This window comes from Lathyrus oleraceus, chromosome 1 (assembly GCF_024323335.1).
Source record: "Lathyrus oleraceus cultivar Zhongwan6 chromosome 1, CAAS_Psat_ZW6_1.0, whole genome shotgun sequence".
Taxonomy (NCBI): domain Eukaryota; kingdom Viridiplantae; phylum Streptophyta; class Magnoliopsida; order Fabales; family Fabaceae; genus Lathyrus; species Lathyrus oleraceus.
Genome location: NC_066579.1, coordinates 189,931,944 through 189,959,515, shown reverse-complemented (window position 1 = coordinate 189,959,515; position 27,572 = coordinate 189,931,944). Strand labels below are relative to the sequence as shown.

At 33.7% G+C, this 27,572-nt stretch overlaps 1 protein-coding gene and 1 pseudogene across 3 annotated transcripts; both read left to right on the top strand.

The window, feature by feature from the left end:
* LOC127098756 (ABC transporter C family member 10-like) overlaps nucleotides 1-6,466 on the top strand; it is a 23,589-nt pseudogene extending 17,123 nt beyond the window's left edge.
* A 9,789-nt stretch (nucleotides 6,467-16,255) lies between these two features.
* LOC127126886 (ABC transporter C family member 10) lies at nucleotides 16,256-24,348 on the top strand. Of its 3 annotated transcripts, none has more exons than XR_007805143.1 (11): nucleotides 16,256-18,841; nucleotides 19,091-19,411; nucleotides 19,494-19,580; nucleotides 20,406-20,990; nucleotides 21,069-21,233; nucleotides 21,438-21,732; nucleotides 21,864-22,078; nucleotides 22,431-22,736; nucleotides 22,815-22,878; nucleotides 23,109-23,208; nucleotides 23,502-23,651. XR_007805143.1 is itself a non-coding variant. In XM_051055893.1 (11 exons), the coding sequence occupies exons 1-11, from the start codon at nucleotides 16,805-16,807 to the stop codon at nucleotides 23,612-23,614; spliced, it is 4,428 nt and encodes a 1,475-aa protein (XP_050911850.1). In that variant the 5' UTR covers nucleotides 16,257-16,804; the 3' UTR covers nucleotides 23,615-24,348. The 3 variants fall into 3 exon arrangements, 2 of the variants coding, with proteins under 2 accessions (XP_050911863.1, XP_050911850.1); XM_051055893.1 differs by having other exon boundaries at nucleotides 16,257-18,841; nucleotides 22,969-23,208; nucleotides 23,502-24,348; XM_051055906.1 differs by lacking the exon at nucleotides 23,502-23,651 and having other exon boundaries at nucleotides 23,109-23,267.
* The last annotated feature ends 3,224 nt before the right edge of the window (nucleotides 24,349-27,572 follow it).

The window sequence follows — 27,572 nt, the reverse complement described above, 5'->3', positions numbered from 1 at the left end:
CTGTTGATAGTGTTGTCATTCATCATGATCCTGAAGTCCTTCCACGACACCGTTTTGGAGTCTGGTAAGATATTCAAAGTTGCAGATTGTTTCAACCATAACCAATGGCTCTCTTGGGCTGTTGCATTTATGCTTAGGATTTGGGTTTTACTCGAGAAGTTCAGGAAAACAGTGCCTTTCCTCTTAAGGGTGGTTGCTAGAACTCCTCCATGGATCACATGGTTGTCAGTAAGTTTTACTGTAAGTCTTAGATAAAACAACTCTCAAGAGCATGGTTTGGATGTTTTCTGTTCTCACATTCTCTATTTCTGGTATATTATGTGCGTTATTCGTGTCTAATTCAATTGGCAGCGGCAAACTGTCTCTTGAGGCAGTTTTATATGTTCTATCTTTTCCAGGAGCAATGTTACTGTTGTTATGCACATACACATACAAAGCATGTGAATGTGAAGATGCTGACAGGGAAATTGGTGAAAGTCTCTATGCTCCTTTAAATGACCAACTCAATGAAGATGAGCCTGTTAGCATTGTAACCCCATTTTCCGAAGCTGGATTCTTTAGTAATATTTCATTTTGGTGTTGAATCTTTGATGAAAACGGGTCGAGAGAAAACACTTCTAGACGAGGATATCCCAATGTTAAGAGAGTTGGACCACGCAGAAAGTTGTTATTCATCGTTTGTAGGAAGGTTAAACAAACAAAAACACATGAACCGTCACCACATTCGTCGATTTATGGACAATAATTTGTGCCACAAGAGCGAGATTCTGATAACAGGATTCTTGGCTTTTCTCAAGGTACTCACTCTATCTTCAGGTCCTCTACTTCTGAATGAATTTATATTGGTTGCAGAAGGTAATAAAAGTTTCAAATATGAAGGCTATGTATTAGTCATATCAATCTTCTTATAAAGATCATAGAATCCTTATCACAAAGACAATGGTATTTCCGCAGTAGACTAGTTGGAATGAAAGTTAGATCTCTACTTACTGCAGCCGTTTATAAGAAAATTTTAAGGCTATCCAATTCTGCTAGACAGATTCACTCAAGTGGTGAGATACTGAATTATACAACGTGGATGCTTATAGAATTGGAGAATTTCCATTCTGGTTTCACCAGATTTGGACAACAATCCTCCAGTTAGGTATTGGTTTAGTAATTCTTTTCCGCACAATTGGACTAGCAACACTAGCATCACTGGCAGTGATAGTTCTCACTGTGATTAGCAACGCTCCACTAGCGAAGTTACAACACAAGTTTCAAAGCAAACTTATGGTAGCACAAGATAAGAGATTAAAGGCTAGTTCTGAGGCTCTCGTGAATATGAAAGTCCTGAAGCTATATGCATGGGAAACACATTTTAAAAATGTTGTAGATTCCTTAAGAAATGTGGAGCTCAAATTGCTATCGGTAGTGCAATTAAGAAGAGCATATAATATTTTTCTTTTGGACCTCGTTAATATTGGCGTCTGCTGCTTCTTTTTTCGCATGTTACTTCTTGAATGTTCCTTTGAATGCAAGTACTGTTTTCACTTTCGTGACAACTTTGCGCCTTGTTCAAGAACCAATTTCAAGCACCCCGGATATTATTGCAGCGATCATTCAGGCAAAAGTTGCATTTTCTCGGATAGTTAATTTCCTTGATGCACCAGAACTGCAGAGTGAAAACTTGAGGAAAAGGTGCTTCAGTGAGAACCTCAAAGACTCAATTTCAATAAAATGTGCAGACTTTTCATGGGAAGATGATGCATCAAAGCCAACACTAAGGGACATAAACTTGGACGTTATACATGGACAAAAGGTGGCTATTTGTGGAGAAGTTGGTTCAGGCAAATCAACCCTCTTAACAACAATTCTTGGAGAAGTTTCTAAAACAAAGGGAACTGTAAGTTTTTATTCCCTTATTACTCCTACAATACACTCCTAAATCATGTGATACTCTAATTGCTTATAACTTTGATGATATTCCTAATTACAGATTGATGTTCATGGGAGGTTTGCATATGTTTCTCAAACAGCGTGGATACAAACAGGGACAGTACGAGATAATATCTTATTTGGATCTGAGTTGGATGATCAAAGGTACCAAGAAACACTTCAAAAGTCTTCATTGGTAAAAGACCTTGAGTTGTTTCCCTATGGGGACCTCACCGAAATAGGTGAGAGGGGAGTTAATTTAAGTGGAGGTCAAAGCAACGAATTCAACTTGCTCGTGCTCTTTATCAGAATGCTGATATATATCTATTGGATGATCCGTTTAGTGCTGTTGATGCACATACTGCAAAAAATTTGTTTAATGTAATGACATATTTTCTTCTCATACTACATCTTGTAACCATTATTTTTATTTTTTTTTACTAAAGATGGCTTTGAACTTGGCAGGACTATATCATGGAAGGACTCAAAGAAAAACAGTCTTACTCGTGACTCATCAAGTCGATTTCCTCCCAGCATTTGATTCTATTTTGGTAAACTCATTCATCTTAAGGCATTGGTTATGTCATAATATTGAAATACGTGGCACATGTGAATGATGTGACCTTGTCAAATATATTATCATACAAATTTGAACCTGATAGTGATGGAAGCTTCGAGCCTTCATATATGCAATGACATGATCCTTCCTCCTGTACATATTAATGTTCCCTCTCACACACCATTAATCCACCTACATAACAAGAGACAGTGTCAAACATTTCCAGTGATCACATATACTTCTTAAGCTACCTTTTCTGATAACAAAGTATCACAAACCATCAGAAAATTTATCGTGCTAATGATTTGGAGCACATAAATTAATCATAGTGCTCAACTACTCTTGTGAGGCATTCATTAATATGGCTGATTTATAACAAAATTATTGTTAAAACATTTATTTTATGTTATTTACAGTTGATGTCTAATGGGGCAATCCAACAAGCTGGTCCATATCACCAGTTATTGACCTCGAGCAAAGAATTCAATGGTCTTGTCAATGCTCACAAAGAGACTGCTGGTTCTGACCAACTTGTGAGTGCTACTTTTTCCCAAAAAAGTTTAACTTCCATAAAGAGTACGCAAGCTTCCGCGTTAAAGCAGTATAAAGCACCAAATGGAAATCAATTAATTCAGCAAGAAGAGAGAGGGAAGGGAGACATGGGAATGAAGCCTTACTTACAATATCTGAATCGGATGAAAGGCTATATATTACTCTCTATGGCTTCCCTTTGCTACCTTATTTTTATGATTTGTCAGATATTGCAAAACTCATGGATGGCTTCTAATGTTGACAATCCTCTTGTTAGCACATTGCAACTGGTTTTTGTTTATTTCCTAATTGGTGTTTTTTCATCAGTTTTCATGTTCATCAGATGTCAATGTTTAGTTACTTTGGGTCTTCAATCATCAAAAGATTTATTTTCACAGTTGATGAACTCCCTCTTCCGCGCACCTATGTCATTTTATGACTTTACACCATTGGGAAGGGTACTTAGTAGGGTAAGCTTAATAAACTATACTTTTTCTTCCTAAGGAACATACCAGAAGAAATGAAGTTCTAATTGTTATTTCTCTGTATAGGTATCATCTGATCTGAGTATTGTGGATCTTGACATTCCATTTAGCCTCAGTTTTGCCGTTGCTGGCACTATAGGTCTTTATTCTAATCTTATAGTTTTGGCGGTTGTCACATGGCAAGTCTTGATAGTGGCTATACCAATGGTTTATGTTGCTATTCACATGCAGGTATTAAACAAATTCATTTTAAGGAAGCAATCAAATTTAAGTAAACAATGGTCATTCTTTTTTAAGTATATACACAAGTCTTAAATTAAACTTTGAAACATTTTAATAGTTTTTAAAATAATTTAAACCATTCCCTGTTGGAAGGAAAGTACTGTAAGGTGCATTTTTGTGTTTTAAGCAGAGATACTACTTTGCCTCAGCAAAAGAAGTGATGCGGTTGAATGGCACAACAAAATCCTCTTTAGCAAATCATGTAGCCGAAACTGTTGCTGGAGCTGTAACAAGGGCTTTTGAGGAGGAAGGTCGTTCTTTTGAAAAGAACCTTAATCTAATTGATAATAATGCTACTGCTTTTTTTCATAGTTTTGCCTCAATGAGTGGTTGATCCAACGGTTAGAAACAATCAGTGCGGTTGTTCTCGCCGCTACAACACTTTGCCTGGTTATGCTACCCCCTGGAACTTTCCCCTCAGGTGAGAATTTGGTCTTTATTATCTCTGAAATGTAATTATTACTATTATTGTAATTATCCTAAAAGTACTAGTTTTTCTCATTTAAAGTAACTTATATATCTTAATGCAAGTTTCTAAATTTCATCTTCCTTCATTCCAGGAATTATTGGCATGGCTCTATCTTATGGCCTATCACTAAACGGTGCTTTAGTATTTGCAGTTCAAAATCAATGCACTCTTGCTAATCACATAATATCAGTAGAGAGGCTAAATCAATACATGCATATACAAAGTGAGGCCGAAGAAATAGTAAATGGAAATCGCCCTCCTTTGAATTGGCCAGCTTCGGGCACAATAGAAATAAATGACTTGAAGGTAATTAATTAGTACTAATTTTAAAATTGGATTAAATAATTTTGGTTCCTGAATGTGTGAATCATTATCACTATAGTCCTTTAATGTATTAGAAATAAAAAAACAAACTTGAATATAGTTTGATCCTTGAATGTGTATTTTATTAGTTAGTTTGGTCTTCTAATGTTTCTTCTATCAGTCAGTTAGATCTCTGAAATTACTAACAAAAAACACACTCAATGATGTTTTTGTGATTTTGATATACTCTGAAACAAATTTGGGAATCAATATGTTAGTTTATACTTTTTAAAAATGTTAAGCATATTGTCCATACCAGATACGATACAGATATGGCGGACCACTTGTTCTTCATGGGATCACATGCACATTTAAGGCAGGTCACAAGATTGGTATTGTTGGCAGAACAGGCAGTGGGAAATCCACTCTTATTGGGGCTTTATTTCGTCTTGTGGAACCAGCCGAAGGAAAAATTGTAGTTGATGGCATAGACATCTCATCTATTGGCCTTCATGATTTGAGGTCACGGTTTGGGATTATACCTCAGGATCCTACTCTTTTTAATGGGACAGTAAGATTTAACTTGGACACTTTATCTCAACACACTGATCAAGAGATATGGGAGGTAAAACAAGCTTAATTTTGTTTATCTTTTCTTTGAATATAAAATGTTGACTAGTTCTTGATCAATATGAAGGTTCTCAGGAAGTGTCAATTACGAGAAGTTGTCCAAGGGAAAAAAGAAGGTTTAAACTCTTCAGGTACATTTCCAGATTCATTGTTATAGGCTTATAGCTATGCTGGAAGTGCATTTTTTCCAAGTTATTAATGACAAGTGGAAAATGGTTACTCAGTTGTTGAAGATGGATCAAACTGGAGTATGGGACAAAGGCAGTTATTCTGTTTGGGGCGTGCTCTTTTGAGGAGAAGTAGGATATTAGTATTGGACGAAGCAACTGCGTCAATCGATAATTCTACTGACCTGATTGTGCAGAAAACTATTAGAGTTGAGTTTGCAGATTGTACGGTGATCACAGTAGCACATAGAATACCAACTGTGATGGATTGCACTATGGTTCTTGCTATAAGTGATGGTAAGTTTTTTTTTGGAGTGTTACTATCTCTCACTTCCTCTATCTCATTTAACAATTCTTTGGAAACTCATTGATAGCTCCATAGCCATTTATTATGTTTGTGATACATAACTGGTTGCTAATTCTTGAACAAGGTAAGGCTACAAACAATATAGTTTATCTGACACACCAAACATGTTTGTTGTTGAGTAGAGGATATGATTGCATTTACCTAGTTAGAGGGTAACGAGGTTTTTTAATTTAAGATTTTGACCTTGTAGAGCACATAAAAGATAACACGTAAAATATGCAGCATTTGGTTTTCACACCTAAAGTGATAAAAAAAAGTGAAGGATATGCTAGATCATTTACTTGTTTTCTTCAAAGATAAGCAAGCCACTGACTGTGTTTACAGGAAAACTGGCGGAGTATGATGAGCCAATGAGCTTGATGAAGAGAGAAGAATCGATGTTCAGGCAGCTGGTTAAGGAATACTGGTCTCATTTTCAGTCTGCAGAATCACATTGATGTTCCAAGCGTCTGTGAGTTTATGGAAGAGGAAATATACAAGTTGGTTGGAGTGAGTTTGGGGAAGATTATATAGTTAAAGAAGGAGGTAGAAAATGCCGAATAAAAGAAGGGAAGCTTAACAGAATTAGCATCTGGAATTTTGTGGAAATAGAGAGCCCGATAGAGTGAAGACCTTGGTCTCTCCTCAAGAGTTTCCGTTATCTTTACATCTAAATTTGAATATTGTTTCAATCATAATTTTATTCCTATATTTTTTTCAGTTGAATGTTGTAAGTTTGAAACAAGGCCGCTTCATCTAATATATATCGGATTTCAGTGTCAATATTAATTTCGCTTTTCCATTCAGATTTTGGTTCATATCAAAAACTATCATACTTACAACATTGAGCAAGAGCTCATGAACCTTGTGAAACATGAAAAGAGTCAAAAGAAGAAAAAGAAGGAGAAAGCAAAGGACACCGAAAAGAAGTCTATCGCTTTAAAGGCTTCAAGTTCTAAGTCATCCACCAATGATACGTGTGAGAGTGAATCAAGTGATGATGATAAAGATTCGAATGAAGACATGGGATTGTTTGTAAGGAGGTATAACCGATACCTTAGAAAGAATGAAGTTCAACATTCGGATAAAAATTTAGTCAACTATAGAAGACAATCAAAATTCTCAAATCAAGAAGAAAGCAAGACAATTAAGTCAAGAGGCTCATGTTTCTTTGATCCTTTTTCTCGTGGATTCAGATACCAAATTTAGACAATAATTCACATAAACACTAGAAATTAAATAATGAAATCTCTTTAAACTTTTCAAGTTTTTGTTCTATTCATTTTTGCATATACATACCTAAGAATTAGGATCTTAACCTATGAAGCTTTGACATGTCATTCACACGGTATGTCACGGTTTCAGACACGTGTCTGACACGGATACGCGTATGACACACGTATCTGACACGTTTTTGAAGTGTCCAACGAAAAAATAAAATTGAATCACAGCGGACACAGATACGACACTTTATTTCAAATAAAGGACACATCCCAACTCAAAAAAAAATCAGAATTAAAAAAAAAAAAACTCAAATTTTTTCAAAATTAAAATAAAAGATAAGGAATTTTTATCTTTCATATTCCACCTCCGCACTATAAAAACAACACAATTAGGATTCCTTATTTTTTTCACATTCCACTACTTTTGTTGAAAGAAATTAGAGCACATATTCATTTATCCATTCTTTGAAGAGAAACAAGATATCACCACATCGAACAGAATCTTTAGTATATGTGCATAGTAACCTTACACTTCTATCAATGAACACTCCCCAATATCCTCAAGAGGAAACTAAAATATGGGATGTCGCCAGAGATGAGTTTGACTCATTATATGACAATGAATTTCTTGAAGTGGTTGAGTTATCTTTGGATAGTCAGACTTAGAGGCTGATTTTCTTAATGAGGAGTGACTATGATATGATTTGTATCATTTTGTTTTGGTGGATTTATGTCTTTTTTTCCGCTGATTGAAAGTACTAAGTTTAAATAAACATAAATTTTGCTTCTTATTTTAAACTCTTTATAAATTATGTTTATAAATTGTATTATTATATTAATATATAAAATATATATAGTCATGAATGTGTCCTATGTATTTTAACGGGGCCCTCGTGTCCGTATTTGTGTCGTGTCTGTGTCCGAGCTTCATAATCTTAACCATTATGATACTTTAACCATTATTCAACATTGAATCTTGAAAAATACATTGCTTCTCATTAGATTTTTGATCGAAAAACTGAACAATAAATCTGTGCATTCGTATTGCTATAAGCAAGAAAATAGAAGGAAAATTTTGAAAAACTCATACACAGAGATATATGGAGAAATAGGAGTGACCTTGGCTTGACGGTAAACGGAGACGCCGTAACAATGTGACTGGTGAAAGGGACCGTCGTCAACCGGCGAGCGATATTGACTGTCGTTGACACCAGCTGCAGTGACCGGCGGCGATGCAGTCGTTTCAGCGGAAACATGAGATAACGAAATTTCGTCTATTAAACTGAAAAAAAAAATGATAACTAAAAAAATGAGAAAAAAATCATTTTATTAATTTATCCATATTACATGAGCTAATTTATAATCGATAAGTTGGCATATTGAATTTGCAAGGCAAGAGATTAAACTAATTTATAATATTAAATGATATAAAACACATGTGTATTTAATTAATTTTATTTTTTTTCATCTAAGATTGTGAGATAAAATTAAGAGAAAAATAATAAACTATAAGTTATTTGAATTATCATATCAAAATAAGTTATAAACTAATAAAAATAAATGATAAGTTTATAAAAAAGTAAGAGCTATCAAATTTATCTTTTTTTTTTAAGATATGAATTTAAGTTATAAATTTGACCATATTAAAAAATAAGATTAAGTAATATGCATTGTCAACGTAAAAAATTTATATTATCAATTCATCATCTTTTATTTACATTATTTTATAAATAATTAAAATTAAAATTAAATTTTTTATAATAATCAACGTCTCAGATTAATTAATAATATAAAATTTTATATTTTTTAATTAAATTCTTAAAAAGAATTACGCATGCACCTAACCCATTATCCATAAGCAGAAAATTAATTATTTTTTCTTGGAGAGCCTGACTCAAAATTAAGATATAAATAAGCATACAAACAAAAATCAAGGAAGTGTATAAGAAACCTTAAATGCATAAGATCTAGATCTAGTTTATCATTATTAAAGAACATAAAGAATTAATGTGAAGCTTGCTTTGATTATTTTCTATTATCACTTGCCGTTTTCGCTCATACTTTATTGCATTGTTTTCTTTTCTTTATTAGTATAATCAAAATTGACAATTTCAAGTTTTCATGTTAATTCAATTTTTAGATGTAATTGATTTGCAAATTATTATATACATGATTTATATATTTATATAAAAGTTTAATGGATATATATTATTGTAAAATATTAATGTTTTAAAAATACACGTGTTATGTGGTGGAATATATGTCTGTTTATTGATTAACAATATAAATTTATTTCACTATATTTTCTCTTTATATAATACTATAAATATATTAATATTTCAAAAACTCAAATTAATTTTAAAATAAAATATATTAAATCGTCAAAATAAATTGCCATGTTCTTAAAAAAATAGTAAAGTTATTAAAATTATTCAATAAAAACAATAGTTAAATTCTTTGATTAAGTAAAATCGAGTGAACTCGAATAAAGTCAGATAAAATCGCTTTTGATTTTATTCGCTTCAAGAGATTTTTCTACATGTTAACTCAATTTGAAAAATCTTCAAAATCCGTAAATATTCAAGATCTTGAAGAAGAAAAAAGTTAACACTCTGAAATTCAAGTTTTGATGAGATTAAAAAAGAATTTTACAAATATGAGTTGAATTGCAGATGTATGAGACTCAATGTTAGGAGAGGTTAATGTAATTGTCTTCTGTTGATTGTCCGACGTGAATTGTGGATGACCCTAATTGTCTTCTGGTTGGTTGTCCGACGTGAATTGTGGATGACCCTTAAATTAAGATTAACGTATTTGATTGAAGGAGTTGTGTGTTCATGTATGTGCCTATGGATGTCAAAAAAAATCATACCAGTGAGTATTTGCTATTAAAATCCATCACAGATACGAGTTTGATGGTTCATTTAATATCCACCGATAAAACATCACAGATACGAGTTTGATGGTTTATTTGATATCCACGGATAAAATTAACGAGTATTTAATTACTCGTTAGTTAACAAAAGAGATAACAAATATTTAATTACTCGTTAGTTAACTAAACAAATATGAATTTGATAGTATTAGTACTCGTGAATATTTGTATCTATTAATTGTTGAATAAGTCAGTTTGATTTTTAGAATTATTTCTATTGTTTGTTTTTAATTAATTGTTTGTTGCTTTCAATTCTTATTTTCTCTTACACTTAGGATATGTTGTTAGTGTGTGAGGTAGTTTCCTATTTTCTAGGTAGTAAGTTGTATTGCTAAGTCTTACACACACTTAAGATATGATGTTAGTGTGTGAGGTGGTTTCCTATTTTTTAAGTAGACAGTTGTACTGCTAAGTTTATAAACTTGGTCCTTTGAGTTTCTAATAAGTAACGCAGAACAGAACCGTTTTTTCTGTGTTAACATCTAGCATCAGAGCTAGGTGTATAGCAAGTAAAGAGAAGCAGCAGACTTCAATCATCGCTACAACCACGGATGGCAACTTCATGCAACCTGCAATTCCAAAATTGAGTGAGCATTATGATCATTGGGTAATGCTCATGGAGAATTTTTTAAGGTCAAAGGAGTATTGGAATCTTATAGATCCAGGGATTCCTCAACATGCTGATGGTACTGTATTAACGGAGAACGAGAAAAAAACGGTGAACGAGCTTAAGCTAAAAGATTTGAAGGTAAAGAATTACCTCTTTCAAGCAATCGATCGATCTGTGCTTGAAACAATTTTAAAGAAGGAGACATCAAAAGAGATGTGGGATTCCTTAAAACAGAAATACCAAGGCACTGCTAGAGTGAAGCGAGCACAGCTTCAAGCCCTATGACGTGAGTGGGAGATTTTGCAGATGAAGAATGGAGAATCAGTTAATGACTATTTTGCTCGAACTCTCACTATTGCAAATAAGATGCGAATGTATGGTGAACAAATGTCGGATCTTACTGTTGTCGAAAAGATTCTTCGCTCAATGATCTCCAAGTATGATTATGTAGTGTGTTCTATCGAAGAATCTCATGTTTTGGATTCCATGACTTTAGATGAACTCCAAAGTAGTTTGTTGGTACACGAACAACGAATGAATTGGCATAATTCACATGAAGAGCAAGTATTGAAAGTAACTCGAGATGAGACAAATACTGGTCGTGGCCGTGGAAGAGGTGACTTTCGGAATGGATTTGCTCGAGGAAGAGGCAGAGGAGGCAAACAACGAGTAGACAAGACATCAGTTGAATGTTATTCCTGTCATTAGTTTGGACATTTTCAATATGAATGCCCAAAGAAACCACAGGACAGCATTGCAAATTATGTTGAGACCAATGAGGAAGCAGTGTTACTCATGGCACAACTTTCATCAGAGGGAAAATCAAAGACACAAGACATGTGGTTCATCGATTCAGGCGGCAGCAACCACATGACAGGAAGAAAGGATTGGTTCTCCTCCATTGATGAAAGTTTTTCAGATGAAGTGAAATTAGGGAATAATTATGCTCTAAAGGTCTGTGGAAAAGGTATGGTTAAACTTTTGATAAACAGAGTTGTGCATTTTCTAAATGATGTATTTTATGTGCCTGAGCTGAAAAATAATTTATTTAGTGTGGGGCAACTTCTGGAAAGAGGGTTAACAGTTGAAATGAAGCAAAACAAGTGTAAAGTGTTTAAAGAAAATGGCCTTATTTTTGAAACCTACATGACTACTAATCGTATGTTTGCTATTCATGTAAAATCTGGAGTCTCCCAATCCTGCTTTCAGATCAGTTTTGTGCCACCAGCTCAAGTATGACACTCTCGTTATGGTCACTTGAGCTACAGTGGACTGAAAACTTTAATGGAGCATGACATGGTGAAAGGGTTGCCCTCATTTAAACCAACATCTCAACTTTGTGAACATTGCCTCAAAGGGAAACATCAACGAGACCCTTTTCCACGACAAAGTAATTGGTGGGCATCTCGGTTGTTGCAGTTAATTCACTCAGATATTTGTGGTCCTATCAATCCTACATCCAATGGAAATAAAAGGTACATACTCACTTTCATTGATGATTTAAGTAGGAAAGTATGGGTATATTTTCTTACGGAGAAAAGTGAAACTTTTGGTGCATTTAAAGAGTTTAAAGCATTAGTTGAAAAATAAGTTGGCGCTCCCATTCAAATATTACGTACCGGTAGAGGGGGAGAGTATCTTTCTAAAGAGTTTGCTGAATTTTGCAGTAAACATGGTATTGAAAGGCAACTCACTGCTTCATACATGCCACAACAAAATGGCGTGGCTGAGAGAAAAAATCAAACGATTATAAATATGGTTCGCAGTGTTTTGGTGGAAAAGGGAGTTCCAAGATCTTTTTGGCCAGAAGCTGTAAAATGGGTGATTCATATTTTAAACAGAAGCCCGACTCTTGCTGTCAAGAACGTCACACCAGAGGAAACATGAAGCGGAATTAAAGTCGTCTGTTTCATATTTTAGAATCTTTGGCAGCATTGGATACGTTCATGTACCTGATCAGAAAAGGAGCAAACTTGATGATAAAAGCATGGTAGTCAAAATCGCGATCCTACTCGTAGGATCGTACGATTTTACGATCTTGCAACTGCCCACCGTGCCAAAGAATGATCAGAATCAGTTTTTGGTAGGCACGGCCAAAATCGTCGGGATATCACGTGAAAACGGTAGAATGGCAGTTTCTATTGAAAAACTCTAAAAAAAGTTTTTTTTAAATATGAAAAGATTCTTTTTTGCCTAATAACTAGGATAAATGATAATAACTAGGAGTAATTAATACTTAGCCACCCAGTAATTAAAGATTTATTCAACTTCCCAAAATACATCATGATTAGTGTAACCTCTCTCACGATAAATATAGTCACTATCTCACTGTTTGGAAATTGAGTGAATTTTCATTAAGTTCTTCTTAGAAGTTTTCAATTGTTATTTGCTACTGCTTTGAATGTTGTGTTGTTTTGAATTGTCTTGAATTAGTTTCAATGAATACTATCCTATGGAATTTCAGTTTTTTAAAGCAATTTTAGTGTTATTTGAATTTTATTTGTATATTATGTTGTGTCATATGCATATTATTAATCTATATGCAAAATATATATGAATTTTTAAATTTGGTAGGATCTTACGATTCGTGTTACGATCTCCCGATTCACGATATAATCACCCCAACCCGATCTTGCGTAGGATCTCGAGTCTGACTACCTTGGATAAAAGTATCAAATGTGTGTTGTTGGGTGTAAGTGAGGAGTCTAAGGCCTATAAACTTTATGATCCAATCAAAAAGAAAATTTGGATCAGTAGAGATGTTAAATTCCAAGAGAATGTTGCTTAGGATTGGGGTGAAGCAAAAACAAGCATAACACTTGATACAAGTGAGTTGAATCCTTTGAAAGAATCTAGTCAAGAAGATGATGAGATAATCCAAAATTCTAATGATACAACAGCAACTACAAGTGATGCAGCTCTAAACTCAACTTCAAATATGCTGGATTCCAACATTTCAAGAGCTTCAGAAAATTCAGCTCAAGGGAGAACTAGAAGACTACCAATATGGATGAGAGATTATGTCACTAGTGATGATTTAACTAAGGAAGATGCAATGAATTTTGCCATGTTTACATGTTCAGATCCAGTAACATATAAACAAGCATCAAAAATTCAGCATTGGAGGGATGCAATGGATGCTGAAATTCAAGCAATTCAAAGGAATGATACATGGGAGCTAATTGATCCACCACCAAATTGCAAAGTTGTAGGAGTCAAGTGGATTTTCAAAACTAAGCTGAAGGAGACAGGGGAGATTGACAAATTCAAGGCTAGACTCGTAGCAAAAGGCTACACTCAAGAGGAAGGCATATATTACAGTGAGATCTTTGCGCCGGTCGCTCATCTTGAAACCATCAGAACTGTTGTTGCATTGGCAGCTACAAAAAGGTGGGGTATTCATCAACTTGATATTAAATCAGCTTTCTTACATGGAGCAATCAACGAAAATGTATACCTAGAGCAGCCACCAGGTTATGTATTTTGAGGATGTGAGCATCAAGTATACAAGCTTAAGAAGGCCTTGTATGGCCTTAAGCAGACTTCTAGAGTCTGGTACAGCAAGTTGGAATCCTATCTTGCAGCAAATGATTTTTTGAAATGTCCACATGAACACACTTTATTTATGAAGAAGAAAGAGAAAGGTGAAATTTTAATTGTGTGTGATGATCTTATATATACCGGTAATGATATGTCGATGTTTCAAGAGTTCAAAATATGATGATGAAAGAATTTGCAATGACTGACTTAGGCAAGATGAGATATTTTTTGGGCATTGAAGTTTTGCAAGGTTGCAATGGTATCTTCGTTGGGCAAAAGAAATATATTAAGGATATGTTAAACAAATTTAACATGTCTGATTATAATCCCGTGAAGAGTCTTATAGTTCCAAGAAGCAAGTTACTAAAAGAAAACAAAGGAGTGAAGGTTGATACGACTCTATTTAAACAACTTGTGGGAAGTCTTATGTACCTCACAGTTACAAGACCAAATATTGCATATTTTGTCAGTTTGATAAGTCGCTTTATGGAAGAGCCAAAGGAGAGTCATTACTTGGCAGCAAAGCGAATTTTGAGATATCTACAAGGCACCCAAAATCTGGGAATTTTCTATAAGGCTGGAGGAAATGAAGAATTAATTACTTATACCGATAGTGATTATGCAAGAGGCCTTGATGACAGGAAGAGCACTCCGGGCTATGCTTTCTTGTTGGGAGGAGGTGTTATTTCTTGGGTGTTAAAGAAGCAGCCGATTGTTAGCTTATCCACAACAGAACCAGAGTTTATAGCAGCCGCGTTATGTGTTTGTCAATGTGTTTGGCTGAGAAGAATTTTGGAACATCTAAGTCATTGTCAAGAAGGAGCTACTGTGGTGTTTTGTGATAATGTCTCAACAATTAAATTATCCAAAAATCCAGTTTTGCATGGAAGAAGTAAATATATTGATGTTCGGTTTCATTTTTTGAGAAATTTATGTAATGATGACGTTATTGAGCTGAATTATTGCAATACAAGAGATCAGTTAGCAGACATCATGACAAAGCCACTTAAAGTTGAAGAATTCCAACATATGTTAAGTGCTTTAGGAATGCTTGATGAGTCTGAGATAAACGGTTGCAAGGAGGATACAGTTTAAGGGAGGAATTGTTGAATAAGTCAGTTTGATTTTTAGAATTATTTCCATTGTTTGTTTTTAATTAATTGTTTGTTGCTTTCAATTCCTATTTTCTCTCACACTTAGGATATGTTGTTAGTGTGTGAGGTAGTTTCCTATTTTCTAGGTAGTAAGTTGTATTGCTAAGTCTTGCACACACTTAAGATATGCTTTTAGTGTGTGAGGTAGTTTCCTATTTTTTAGGTAGTCAGTTGTACTGCTAAGTCTATAAACTTAGCCCTTTGAGTTTTTTGTATTAACATTAATTGTCAAAATTACTTAAATATTTGTTTTAATTTAAAATTATTATTATTATTATTATTATTATTATTATTTATTTTGTTAATATTATTACTATTATTATTTTGAAAATTAATTTTTTTAATTTATTATTTTGTAAAATTCAGTATACTATTATGTATATTATTATTATATGGTAAAAGAAGAAGAAAATGAGTGAAATGAATGTTATTCACTTTGTTATTATTATTACTATTATGTGTTAAATGTGAAATTAAAATAAAGAAATTTTAATTAATTATAATACTTTAAAAAATAATAATCATATTGTTATTTATAGATATCCGTAAATATTGAGATCTTTCAAAATTACGTGGTTATCAGTACAGCTATTGGCGAAGATGAATATCTTAATTATGGAGACTTATTAATGCACCTAACCCATAAGTAGAAAAATAAGACCCTGACTCAAAGCCAGTAATCAAAGAAGTGCATAAAAAACATTAAATGCAGATAAGATCTAGATCTAATTTATCATTATTAAACATAATATAAATCATTTTATAATACTAATGAATCATTAATGTTATTTTTTCTATTATACTCTTAAATTTTATTATTCTCTTCTTTCAATTATATCAATTTGTCTTTCCAATACCATTAATGAAGGATAATTTTGTAAAATTCTTTTTAATTTATCTTTTTCATATTATAATTATTACATTTTTTAATAATTGTGAAAAGTCAAAATCGATTTATAATAAAAAAAAACGGAGGAGTATTATTAAGGATTTATGTGAAACTTTCTTTGATTATTTTTCTATTATAACTCATTCCATTTCTATACTTTATTGCATTGTTTTTTTCCTTTATTACTATAACGAATATTCTTCTTTTCCTTTTCAGACACGCTCTAGTTTCCTAAATTATATCAAGGATCTTATGCATCCTCCAACTGTTTTTTTTTAATCTCTATTTTTAATTAACCAAATGTTATTTATAAAGTTGAGTGAAAAGAACCTAGTTGAATACACTAAATATGAAAACAGAAGTTCAGTTAAACATTTATTATTATTTTTTCATTATCATACCTCTATTTATTAGGTTTCATTTTATTCAATCACTCTTTTAACTATAATTAATAAAGATATTTTAGTAAATGATATTAGTTTTATCATTAAAACCAACACATCTAATTATTTTCTTAAGAACCGTAAATAATTCAAATTGGACATTTTTTATGAAACGAAAGGAATATCTTATTTCAGACAAAAGAAAGATTTTCTTTATGAAGTAAAAAAAAAGAAATTTGGTCAACCAAGTCACAGCCTCCAAAAGAACTAAAATTTTCACAGTCGTTGGCCATTATAGGCCATTTGGGGTGGTTGGTCGTTATACTTAACAGTAGTTCAATATCTTGCAGGGTTTAGCTGAAAAGAGAAGTTAAATAGAAGATGGAGGATCTTTGGAGCATGATTTGTGGGGCCTGTAGTTTTTCTGAGGATGGAGGAAAGCCTTTCTGTTACGATTTAAAACTTTTGAAAGATCCTTCCTCGTGCATCAACCATGTGCTGGTAATTTGTTTTGATGTGTTCCTGCTAATCATGTTATCATTCATCATGGTCCTGAAGTCTTCCTCAAGACCGTTTAGGAGTCTAATAAGATATTCAAACTTGCAGTTAGTTTCTGCCATAACCAATGGCTTTCTTGGGTTTTTGCATTTATCCTTAGGAGTTTGGGTTTTAGAGGAGAAGTTAAGGAAAACGCACAAAGTCTTTCCTCTTGATGGGTGGTTGCTAGACCTCTTTCATGGATTCATATGGTTGTCGGTAGGTTTAACTGTAAGCCTTCAGGTAAAACAACTCTCACGAGCATGGTTGTGGATGTTTTCAGTTCTCATATTCTTTGTTTCTGGTACATTATGTGCTCTATCCATGTCTCATGCAATTGGCAGCAGCAAACTATCCCTTGAGGCAGCTATAGATGTTGTGTCTTTTCCAGGAGCAACTTTACTGCTGTTATGCACATACAAAGCATGTACATGGGAAGATGCTGACAGAGATATTGGCGAAAGCCTTTATGCTCCTTTAAATGGTCGGTTCAATGAAGCTGATTCTGTTAGCAATGTAACCCCCTTTTCCACAGCTGGATTCTTTAGTAAGAGTTTGTTTTGGTGGTTAAATCCATTTATGAAAAGAGGTCAAGAGAAGACACTTCTAGATGAGGATATCCCAGAGTTAAGAGAGACTGACAGAGCAGAAAGTTGTTATTTGTCATTTGTAGAACAGTTAAACAAACAAAGTCAACATGAACCATCATCACATTCTTCGGTTTTATGGACAATAACTATGTGCCACCGAAGAGAGATCGTGATAACAGGATTATTTGCTTTGCTCAAGGTACTCACTCTATCTTCTGGTCCTCTACTTCTGAATGAATTTATATTGGTTGCTGAAGGTAAGAAAAGTTTCAAATACGAAGGTTTTGTATTGGCTATGTCACTCTTCTTTTTAAAGATCATAGAATCCCTATCACAAAGACAATGGTATTTCCGCAGTAGACTTGTTGGAATGAAAGTTAGATCACTGCTTACTGCAGCCATTTATAAAAAAATACTAAGGCTATCCAATTCTGCTAGACTGGTTCACTCTAGTGGTGTGATAATGAATTATATGACTGTGGACGCTTATAGAATTGGAGAATTTCCATTTTGGTTTCACAAGACTTGGACAACAATTCTTCAACTGAGTATTGCATTAGTAGTTCTTTTCCAAGCAATTGGACTAGCAACAATAGCCTCATTGACGGTGATAGTTCTCACTGTGATTTGCAATGCCCCATTAGTGAAATTACAGCACAAGTTTCAAAGCAAACTTATGGTATCACAAGATGAGAGATTAAAGGCTAGTTCGGAGGCTCTCGTGAATATGAAAGTGCTTAAGTTATATGCATGGGAAACACATTTTAAGAACATTGTAGATTACTTAAGAAATGTGGAACTCAAATTGTTATCTGCTGTGCAAATTAGAAGAACATACCATATGTTTTTCTTTTGGACCTCACCGGTATTGGTGTCTGCTGCTTCTTTTCTGGCATGTTACATCTTGAATGTTCCTTTGAGTGCAAGTAACGTTTTCACTTTTGTGGCAACTTTGCGCCTTGTTCAAGATCCGATTTCAAACATCTCGGATGTTATTGCAGTGATCATCCAGGCAAAAGTTGCATTTGCTCGGATCGTTAATTTCCTTGATGCACCAGAACTGCAAAGTGAAAATTGCAGGAAAAGGTGCTTTAACAACAACCTCAAAGACTCAATTTCAATAAAATGTGCAGACTTTTCATTGGAAGATAATGCATCAAAGCCAACACTAAGGAACATAAACTTGGACGTTAGACATGGACAAAATGTGGCAATTTGTGGAGAAGTTGGCTCAGGCAAATCAACCCTATTAGCAACTATTCTTGGAGAAGTTTCTAAAACAAAGGGAACTGTAAGTTTTTGTTTCCTTTATACTCTTACAATACACTCCTAAATAATGTGATACTCTAATTGGTTGTAATTTGGATGATATTCCTATTTTTATTAAAATAACAACTAATGTATTTTTCCACTGTGGTATCAGTAAAATGGATACACTAATGTCCTATCATATAAATTCAATTTATGGTAATAAATTTTATCTGCCCTACATTTAAATTGTAATATTAATTGGTGTCTGAATCTCTAATCTAACTCACAGATTGATGTTCATGGGAAGTTTGCATATGTGTCTCAAACAGCATGGATACAAACAAGCACAGTACGGGAAAATATTTTATTTGGATCAGAGTTGGATGATCAAAGATATCAAGAAACACTTCAGAGGTCTTCACTGGTAAAAGACCTTGAGTTGTTTCCCAATGGGGACCTCACTGAAATAGGTGAGAGAGGAGTTAATTTAAGTGGAGGACAAAAGCAACGAATTCAACTTGCACGTGCTCTTTATCAGAATGCTGATATATATCTATTGGATGATCCGTTTAGTGCTGTTGATGCACATACTGCAAAAAATTTGTTTAATGTAATGACATATTTACTTCTCATACTACTTGTACATGTCTACCATCATTTTTTTTACTAAAGATGGCCTAAAAACTTGGCAGGACTACATCATGGAAGGACTCAGAGGCAAAACAGTCTTACTCGTGACTCATCAAGTCGACTTCCTCCCAGCCTTTGATTCTATTTTGGTAAATTCAAACACCTTAAGTAATCTACATGTAACCATTAATAATAAAATATTCATTAATTTAAAATTACGGATTTCATTTTTAACATAACCTCCCTCCATATCATTCCTGTTTATCCAAATTCTACCTATCTAAGGTAACATAATACAATGAGAAATGACATTGTTAGATTTTGTTGCAAAGTTGCTTTTATAGTTTAATTAACCAAAAGTTTTAACTTTTAATTAAGCAATTTGGTGTTGATATTCATTTTTCTGTGGGTTTTTTTACTTTGTCAGTTTGTCATATAACTTCATATATATTTGTTTCGCTTGACTTTTTGCATAAGATAATAAATGTATATATAGATGTTTTCCTTGAGAAATGGATCAATGATATGTAAGAATTAAGATAGTTTAAACATCTTTGTACACTACTAGTAATTTGATTCCCAGGTAAAAAATACTTAAATGCATGTGAGCGATGATCCTGTCAAATACATTAGCATGAAAAATCAAACCTGAAAGTGATGGAAGCTGCAATCCTTCATATATGCAATGACCTGATCCTTCCTCCTGTACGTATTCATGCTCCCTCTTACCTTATTTCTACACACCATTGATCTACCTTCCATAACAAGAAATCGTGTGAAACATTTGCAGTGATCAAATATACTTCTTAAGCCACCTTTTCTGATAAAAAAAGTATGACAGATCATCAGAGAATTTACCCTGCTAATGATATGGAGCCCAGAAATTAATCATACTGCTCATCTAACTTTAAGAAGAACAATAAAAATAAAATCCAATGCATTTAACTGCTCATCTACTTTTATTTTATTTACAGTTGATGTCCTATGGGGAAATCCTACACGCCGGTCCATATCACCAGCTATTGGCTTCAAGCCAAGAATTCAATGACCTTGTCAATGCACACAAAGAGACCGCTGGTTCTGACCAATTTGTGAGTGCTACTTTTTCCAAGAAACATTCAACTTCCATAAATATTGTGCAAGCTTCCGTATTAAAGCAGTATAAAGAACCAAATGGAAATCAATTAATTCAGCAAGAAGAGAGAGAAAAGGGAGACGCGGGATTGAAGCCTTACTTCCAATATCTAAATCAGATGAAAGGCTATGTATTATTCTTTGCGGCTTCCCTTTGTCACCTAATATTTTTGGTTTGTCAGATATTGCAAGACTCATGGATGGCTGCTAATGTTGACAATCCGCTTGTTAGCACATTGCAACTGATTTTAGTGTATTTCCTAATTGGTGTTTTATCATTGATTTTTCTGTTCATCAGATGTCTACTTGTAGTTACTTTGGGTCTTCAATCATCAAAAGATTTATTTTCACAGATGATGAACTCCCTCTTCCGCGCACCCATGTCATTTTATGACTCTACTCCATTGGGAAGGGTGCTTAGTAGGGTAAGCATAATAAACATTATTTACCTTCCTATAGAATGTACGGGAAGAAATAATATTCTAATTGTTATTTGTGTTTAGGTTTCATCTGATCTGAGTATTGTGGATCTTGACATTCCATTTAGCCTCACTTTTGCTGTGGCGGGCACAATAGCTCTTTATTCTAATCTTATAGTTTTGGCAGTTGTCACATGGCAAGTCTTGATAGTGGCCATACCAATGGTTTATGTTGCTATTCATATGCAGGTAATATACAGATTCAATTTTAAATTGTATTGCAATAGTGGTATTATGTTAAAAAAGCAATCAAATTTAAGTACACAATGGTCATTCTTTTTTAAGTATATGCACAAATTTTAAATTAAACTTTGAACCATTCGTTAGCTTCTTTGTGTAACATTTTAATAACTTTTTATAATAATTTTTTGTATCTTTGTGTGTTTTAAGCAGAGATACTACTTTGCCTCAGCAAAAGAAGTAATGCGGTTGAATGGCACAACAAAATCCTCTTTAGCAAATCATGTAGCCGAAACTGTTGCTGGAGTTGTAACAATCAGGGCTTTTGAGGAGGAGGACCGTTCTTTTGAGAAGAATCTTGATCTAATTGATAATAACGCTGGTGCTTTTTTTCATAGCTTTGCCTCAAACGAGTGGTTGATCCAACGGTTAGAAACAATCAGTGCAGTTGTTCTCACCGCTGCAACAATTTGCCTGGTTATGCTGCCCCCTGGAACATTCCCCTCAGGTGATAATTTGGATTTTATTATCTCTAAAATGTCATTTATTATTATTATTTTAATTATCCTAAAAGTGTTTGTTTTTCTCATTGAAAATAACTTATATATAGTTTCTAAATTTTATCATCTTTCATTCCAGGAATTATTGGCATGGCTCTATCTTATGGCCTATCACTAAACGGTGCTTTAGTATTTTCAATTCAGAACCAATGCACTCTAGCTAATCGCATAATAGCAGTAGAGAGGCTAAATCAATATATGCATATACAAAGTGAGGCCGAAGAAATAGTAGAAGGAAATCGTCCTAATTTGAATTGGCCAATTGCGGGAAAAGTAGAAATAAATGACTTGAAGGTAAATGGTACTACTTTTGAAATTGGAGTAAATGAGTTTAGTTCTTGAATGTGTGAATCATTATCACTATAGTCCTTGGATGTATTAGAATTAAAAAAACATTCTTGAATATGTCTTCTGTTGGTCAGTTTGATCCTCAAATGTGTTTTCGTTAGTTAGTTAGTTTGGTTTTCTAATGTTTCTTCCATAAGTCAATTTGATCTCTGTAATTACTAAGAGAAGACAGACACATGCAATGATGTTTTTGTGATTTCGATATACTCATAAACAACATTGACGTCGCCTCACACATTTGAGGACCAAAATGTTTGTTTATAGTTTTTAAAAGTTTTAAGCATATTGCCTATACCAGATACGATACAGACATGGCGGGCCACTTGTTCTTCATGGGATCACATGCACATTTAAAGCAGGTCACAAGATCGGTATTGTTGGCAGAACAGGCAGTGGGAAGTCAACTCTTATTGGTGCTTTGTTTCGTCTTGTGGAACCAGCAGGAGGAAAAGTTGTAGTTGATGGCATAGACATCTCATCTATTGGCCTTCATGATTTGAGGTCGCGTTTTGGAATTATACCACAGGATCCTACTCTTTTTAGTGGGACAGTAAGATTTAACTTGGACCCTTTATCTCAACACACTGATCAGGAGATATGGGAGGTAAAACAAGCTTAATTTAAATTTAGTTTATCTTTGCATTGCATAGAGAGCGTGGACTAATTCTTGATCCAAATGAAGGTTCTTGGGAAGTGTCAGTTACGAGAAGTTGTCCAAGGAAAAGAAGAGGGTTTAAACTCTTCAGGTACATTTTCAAGCTTTGCCATTATAGCTATATGCTGGAAGTAGTTTTTTTTTTCCAGTTAATAATGACAAGTGAAAAATTATTACCTAGTTGTTGAAGATGGATCAAACTGGAGCATGGGACAACGGCAGTTATTTTGTTTGGGGCGTGCTCTTTTAAGGAGAAGTAGGATATTAGTATTGGATGAAGCAACTGCATCAATTGATAATTCTACTGACTTGATTGTGCAGAAAACCATAAGGGCTGAGTTTGCAGATTGTACGGTGATTACAGTAGCACATAGGATACCAACTGTGATGGATTGCACTATGGTTCTTGCTATAAGTGATGGTAAGTTTCTTTTTGAGTTTTATCATCCCTCACTCCTTCTATCTCATTTAACAAACACTTACAGACTAATCAATAGCTCCATACCCATTTTCTTATGTTGGTGATACATAATCTGGTACTAATTCTTGAAAAAGGTAAGACTACAAACAGTAGAGGTTATCTGACACACACCAAACATAGGTTTTTATTTAAGAGTTTGACCTTGTATAGCGCATAAATGGTAACACTTAAAATATGTTTGATCATTTACTTGTTTTCTTCGATGAAAAGGAAGCCACTGACTGTGTTTTCAGGAAAATTGGCGGAGTATGATGAGCCAATGAACTTGATGAAGAGAGAAGAATCGATGTTCGGGCAACTTGTCAAGGAATACTGGTCTCATATGCAGTCTGCAGAATCACATTGACGCTACCTATATATTTTAAGCCAACACTATTTTTCGCTCACTTTCTTTTATTTCTCTTGTACAAGCAATAAATTAAGAAAGTGAGCAGAATCTGAAATGTGTTCTGCTAGGATAAATCGTGAGGCCTAAGAGATTGTAGCAAAATGAAATTAGGCCGACAAATAAGGGCCTGTGAGTTTATGGAAGAGGAAATAAACAAGTTGGCTGGAGTGAGTGTGGGGAAGATTCTACAGTTAAAGAAGGAGATGGATAATGATGAGTGCATCTGGAATTTTGTGGAAAGAGAGGGTGCGGTAGAGTGAAGGAGTTGGTCCTTCCTCAAGGGTTTCTGTTATCTTTCTTTTTGTTTTTTTCTTCATCTTACATAGGAGTAGCGCTCCAGTCAGAATTTTATTTTTATAGTTTTTCAGTTGAATATGTTTTCAACAGGGTCACTTTATCTAATATAGATTTAAGTGTCAATATTAATTTTGCTTTACCTTTCAGATTTTGGTTCCTATCAGAAACTATCATACTTAGAACCTAACATAACAGTAAGAGACAATATCATGTTCCTCTGATTCTTTTTCCCATGGAATTAGAAACTAAATTTAGGCAGCAATACACATAACACTAGAAATCAAACACGCTAACAAATTAAATTAAAAGCGAAACTACAATCACTGGAGCAACTTGATTGCTGACCTAATGTCAGCTTCCTTGTTCTCATAGAGTGGTCGCCATCAAAGTCTTAAAAACGGTCTGCGACCGCGAAAACGGTCAGGTGCCGATACCAATTCCATTATTAACCACTTTTATGTTGAAAACAAATTGCACTTAAATCACACTGCGACAAAAGCAATCAGTGTCGCAACATCTGTACCAACCGAAATCACGAAAGCCTTTACGCGACCGCAACGGCTTTTTAAAACCTTGGTCGCAATCATGGGTGCAACTTGCAACAGATGAACACTCTTTTATACATCAGATATCTGATATGGCTCTAATTTTTTTTCAAATTCTTCAAGTTTTTATCTATTCCTTTTTGCAATTATATACCTAAGAATCACAATCTTCATGATTATGTAAAATTAATCAATATTCAACCTTGAATCTTTGAAAACGCAATGATTCTCATAATTCAACGTTATAAATTATTTCGAATTTGTATTTCTATAACCAAGCACGTATACAAAAAAAATTGAAAAATTCAGAAAAGGATATGGAGAAATTGGGAGTGACCTTGGATTGAAGCGTGAAGCCGTGACAATGTGATCAGTGACAGTGAAAGGGACCGTCATCAACCAGTGGAGCTCTATGGACCGTCGCTGGACGCGTAATGCGGCGACCGGCGACGTCGTCATTGCAGTTGCAGTTGCAGCTCCGTGGAAATGAAAGGAAGCGAGATTTGAAGGAGGTTTTTTTCAGCCAAATTATGATGCTGCGTTCATAACTTGTACTGTTAATTAAAAAGAAAGCAAAAAATGATTTTATTAATTTTTTTTCTTTTTTTGTTAATATATAGATTAAAGTTAGTAATTGTTAATGTAAACTTTCTTTATCCATATTTTAATAGAATTATAACGTTCTGCCATGTCATATCAGTATTTTAAAATTAAACATCTGATTTGGTGGAATGATCATATCATTATTTTAAAATTAAACATGTGACGTCTCTGATTGGTTGATAATGTAAAAATATTTTACACTATCAATTCATAATTTTTTTCTTCATATTAATATAGTTTTATTACAATATATAAAAAGTGAAGAATGGTAATTTTAGGAATGTAAATTGTGTATTAACTAAAAAGTATTAGGTTCGGGCTTTTATTTATAAGAGAAACTTTATTTTTTTAAATTAATTGAATAATTAATATATTTAAATAATATATAGATTAAATATAAAATTAATAGATATTTATCACCTATCATATAGGTATTTTAAAAAATTCTATAAAAAAAGTTTGAATTTCATCTTCAATATGAAGATTTTTTATTTATGATTTTTCTCGGTTGAATCTTTAATAATCAATAATATTTATTATTTTTTAATTAAAATAAAAATTAGGTGACATTTGTTTGTGGTTAACAAATAACTTTTTTAAACAATCCTAATTGACCTAAAGTATATACATTAATTTACCCTAATCAAAGATTTATTATGCGAATAAAAAACCCTAATTGAATAATCATCCTCCCTAAAACGTAAAAGTGAGAAAATGAACATTCTACCTTTATTTTCACCCTGCATTTGAAACCCTAAAATCTCAGTCACAAAATTATATGCCGTTTCCGCACCTTCAATCACAATCCAAGTGCCTCGTAATCACATTTTGTTCAAGGTAGATCCATTATTCGTCGTTTTCGTAGTTATTAGATTGACATTTTTGTTTCTCTAAAGACTTCGTTCATGGTTTCAAGAAGGTTTCAAAGAGGTACGATTTTTAAAATTGTTCTATACTGTTGTGTCCTAAACTTTTCTTTACTTTGTTGTTGTACCACACTTTCTTTTAAAAATGTCAAACTTAAATTTTCACCATGGGGTGAACTTAAAAGTTATCTGAGATTACATTGTGTAGGTTAAGTGTTTTAACCATTGATTATGTATTTGATTTCAAAATTTAACCTATTCAATGTCATATTTCATCATGGGGGTAGTTTGTGCATGACAAGTTCATGTTTTACAGGGGTGAGAATGAAACCATTGTTCAAGGCCAAGATCTTGATATGTGTAGTTACTTAGAGGTTGTTAGCATAGTTAAATATTGAGGTTATAATGGATTTAGATTGTGGAGAAAAATTCCAGGAGTTGATGAAGGTTATTTCCACTTCATTGATGATAAATAACTACTATAGAAATTGTCACACACTGCCTTGCTATTAATATGGATGATCAAATATGGGTTGAACATGATGTTGAAGACATGTTAAGCAAGGTTTCTTACCCTAATGTTTGTCATCTCAAGCCAAGAAATTGATTATAACAACAGTGATTGTAGTAGTGATGTTGATGGCAATAGATTATGTGGGTATCACAATGGGGAAAGCATGGTTAGCTAGGTGCTTTGTTGATGAAATCATTGAAGGAGATGCCAAAAGACAATATTTTATGTTATGGAGTTATGCAGCTGAGCTAAAGAAACATTATGTCGGGAATACTATAAAAATTGATGTAGAAAGACCTTTTCCTATTATTCAACCAAGATTTGATAGGTTTTACTTCTGCTTTGATGGATGTAAAGGGTTTTACTAAGGGTTGTATCATTAGACGATATGCCCAGATCTAGAGTGGGTGAATAGATCCCAAGTTAAAAATTCACTTGAAAGTTTGTTTAGAAAATTTTTGGCACGGAAGCACGTTTCAAATATTTCCCGGATCCAAAATCGTCTAAGCGAACCTATTATTGAAAAGCCCGGATATGCGTAATAATACCAATATGTTAGTTATGTGTTTTGTGATTGGCAACATTTTGTTAAAAGAAGTGAAATAGCAAGATGTTGGGCACGATCTCTTGACATGCTTGTACGCCATCGCGACCTGATGTAGTTTCAGTTTCTTGGAAGACTTTTTTATTATGAGATATCTGAAGATTCTCTGAATATTCACCTAACATATTTGGCTGTCCAAGAAGGTTTATTTTATGAACTCTTGTTTCATTTCCAGTTGCGCACGTATTTCATAAAAAGGGATGTTGAGACATCTTAAGGAAACATTAGACCAGATTTGATTTGATTCTAAAGAAGATTGTGCATAATGGATGTCAAAACATTTGATTTTATTTTGCAGACAGATGTCAAAACATTTAAGGAGACATCAGATTTGATTTGATCTGATTTAATTTGTTTTGGAGTTGTTGTTTTTTATGCCTAAGTCCAAGCTTACCAAAGGCTATTTAAAAAGGACGTTACTAAACCTAATGTACAGAAGAGAGAGTTGCGCTAGAAATTGTTATTGTTAGGGTTTAGTTGTCGTTGT

Bases quoted from the DNA above. Each gene is read 5' to 3' on its own strand.
- LOC127126886 (XM_051055893.1), top strand. From the start codon at position 16,805: ATGGAGGATCTTTGGAGCATGATTTGTGGGGCCTGTAGTTTTTCTGAG. The intron at 21,234-21,437 runs GTAATATACAGA...TGTTTTAAGCAG, and splicing joins ATGTTGCTATTCATATGCAG to AGATACTACTTTGCCTCAGC. The intron at 21,733-21,863 runs GTGATAATTTGG...CTTTCATTCCAG, and splicing joins CCCTGGAACATTCCCCTCAG to GAATTATTGGCATGGCTCTA.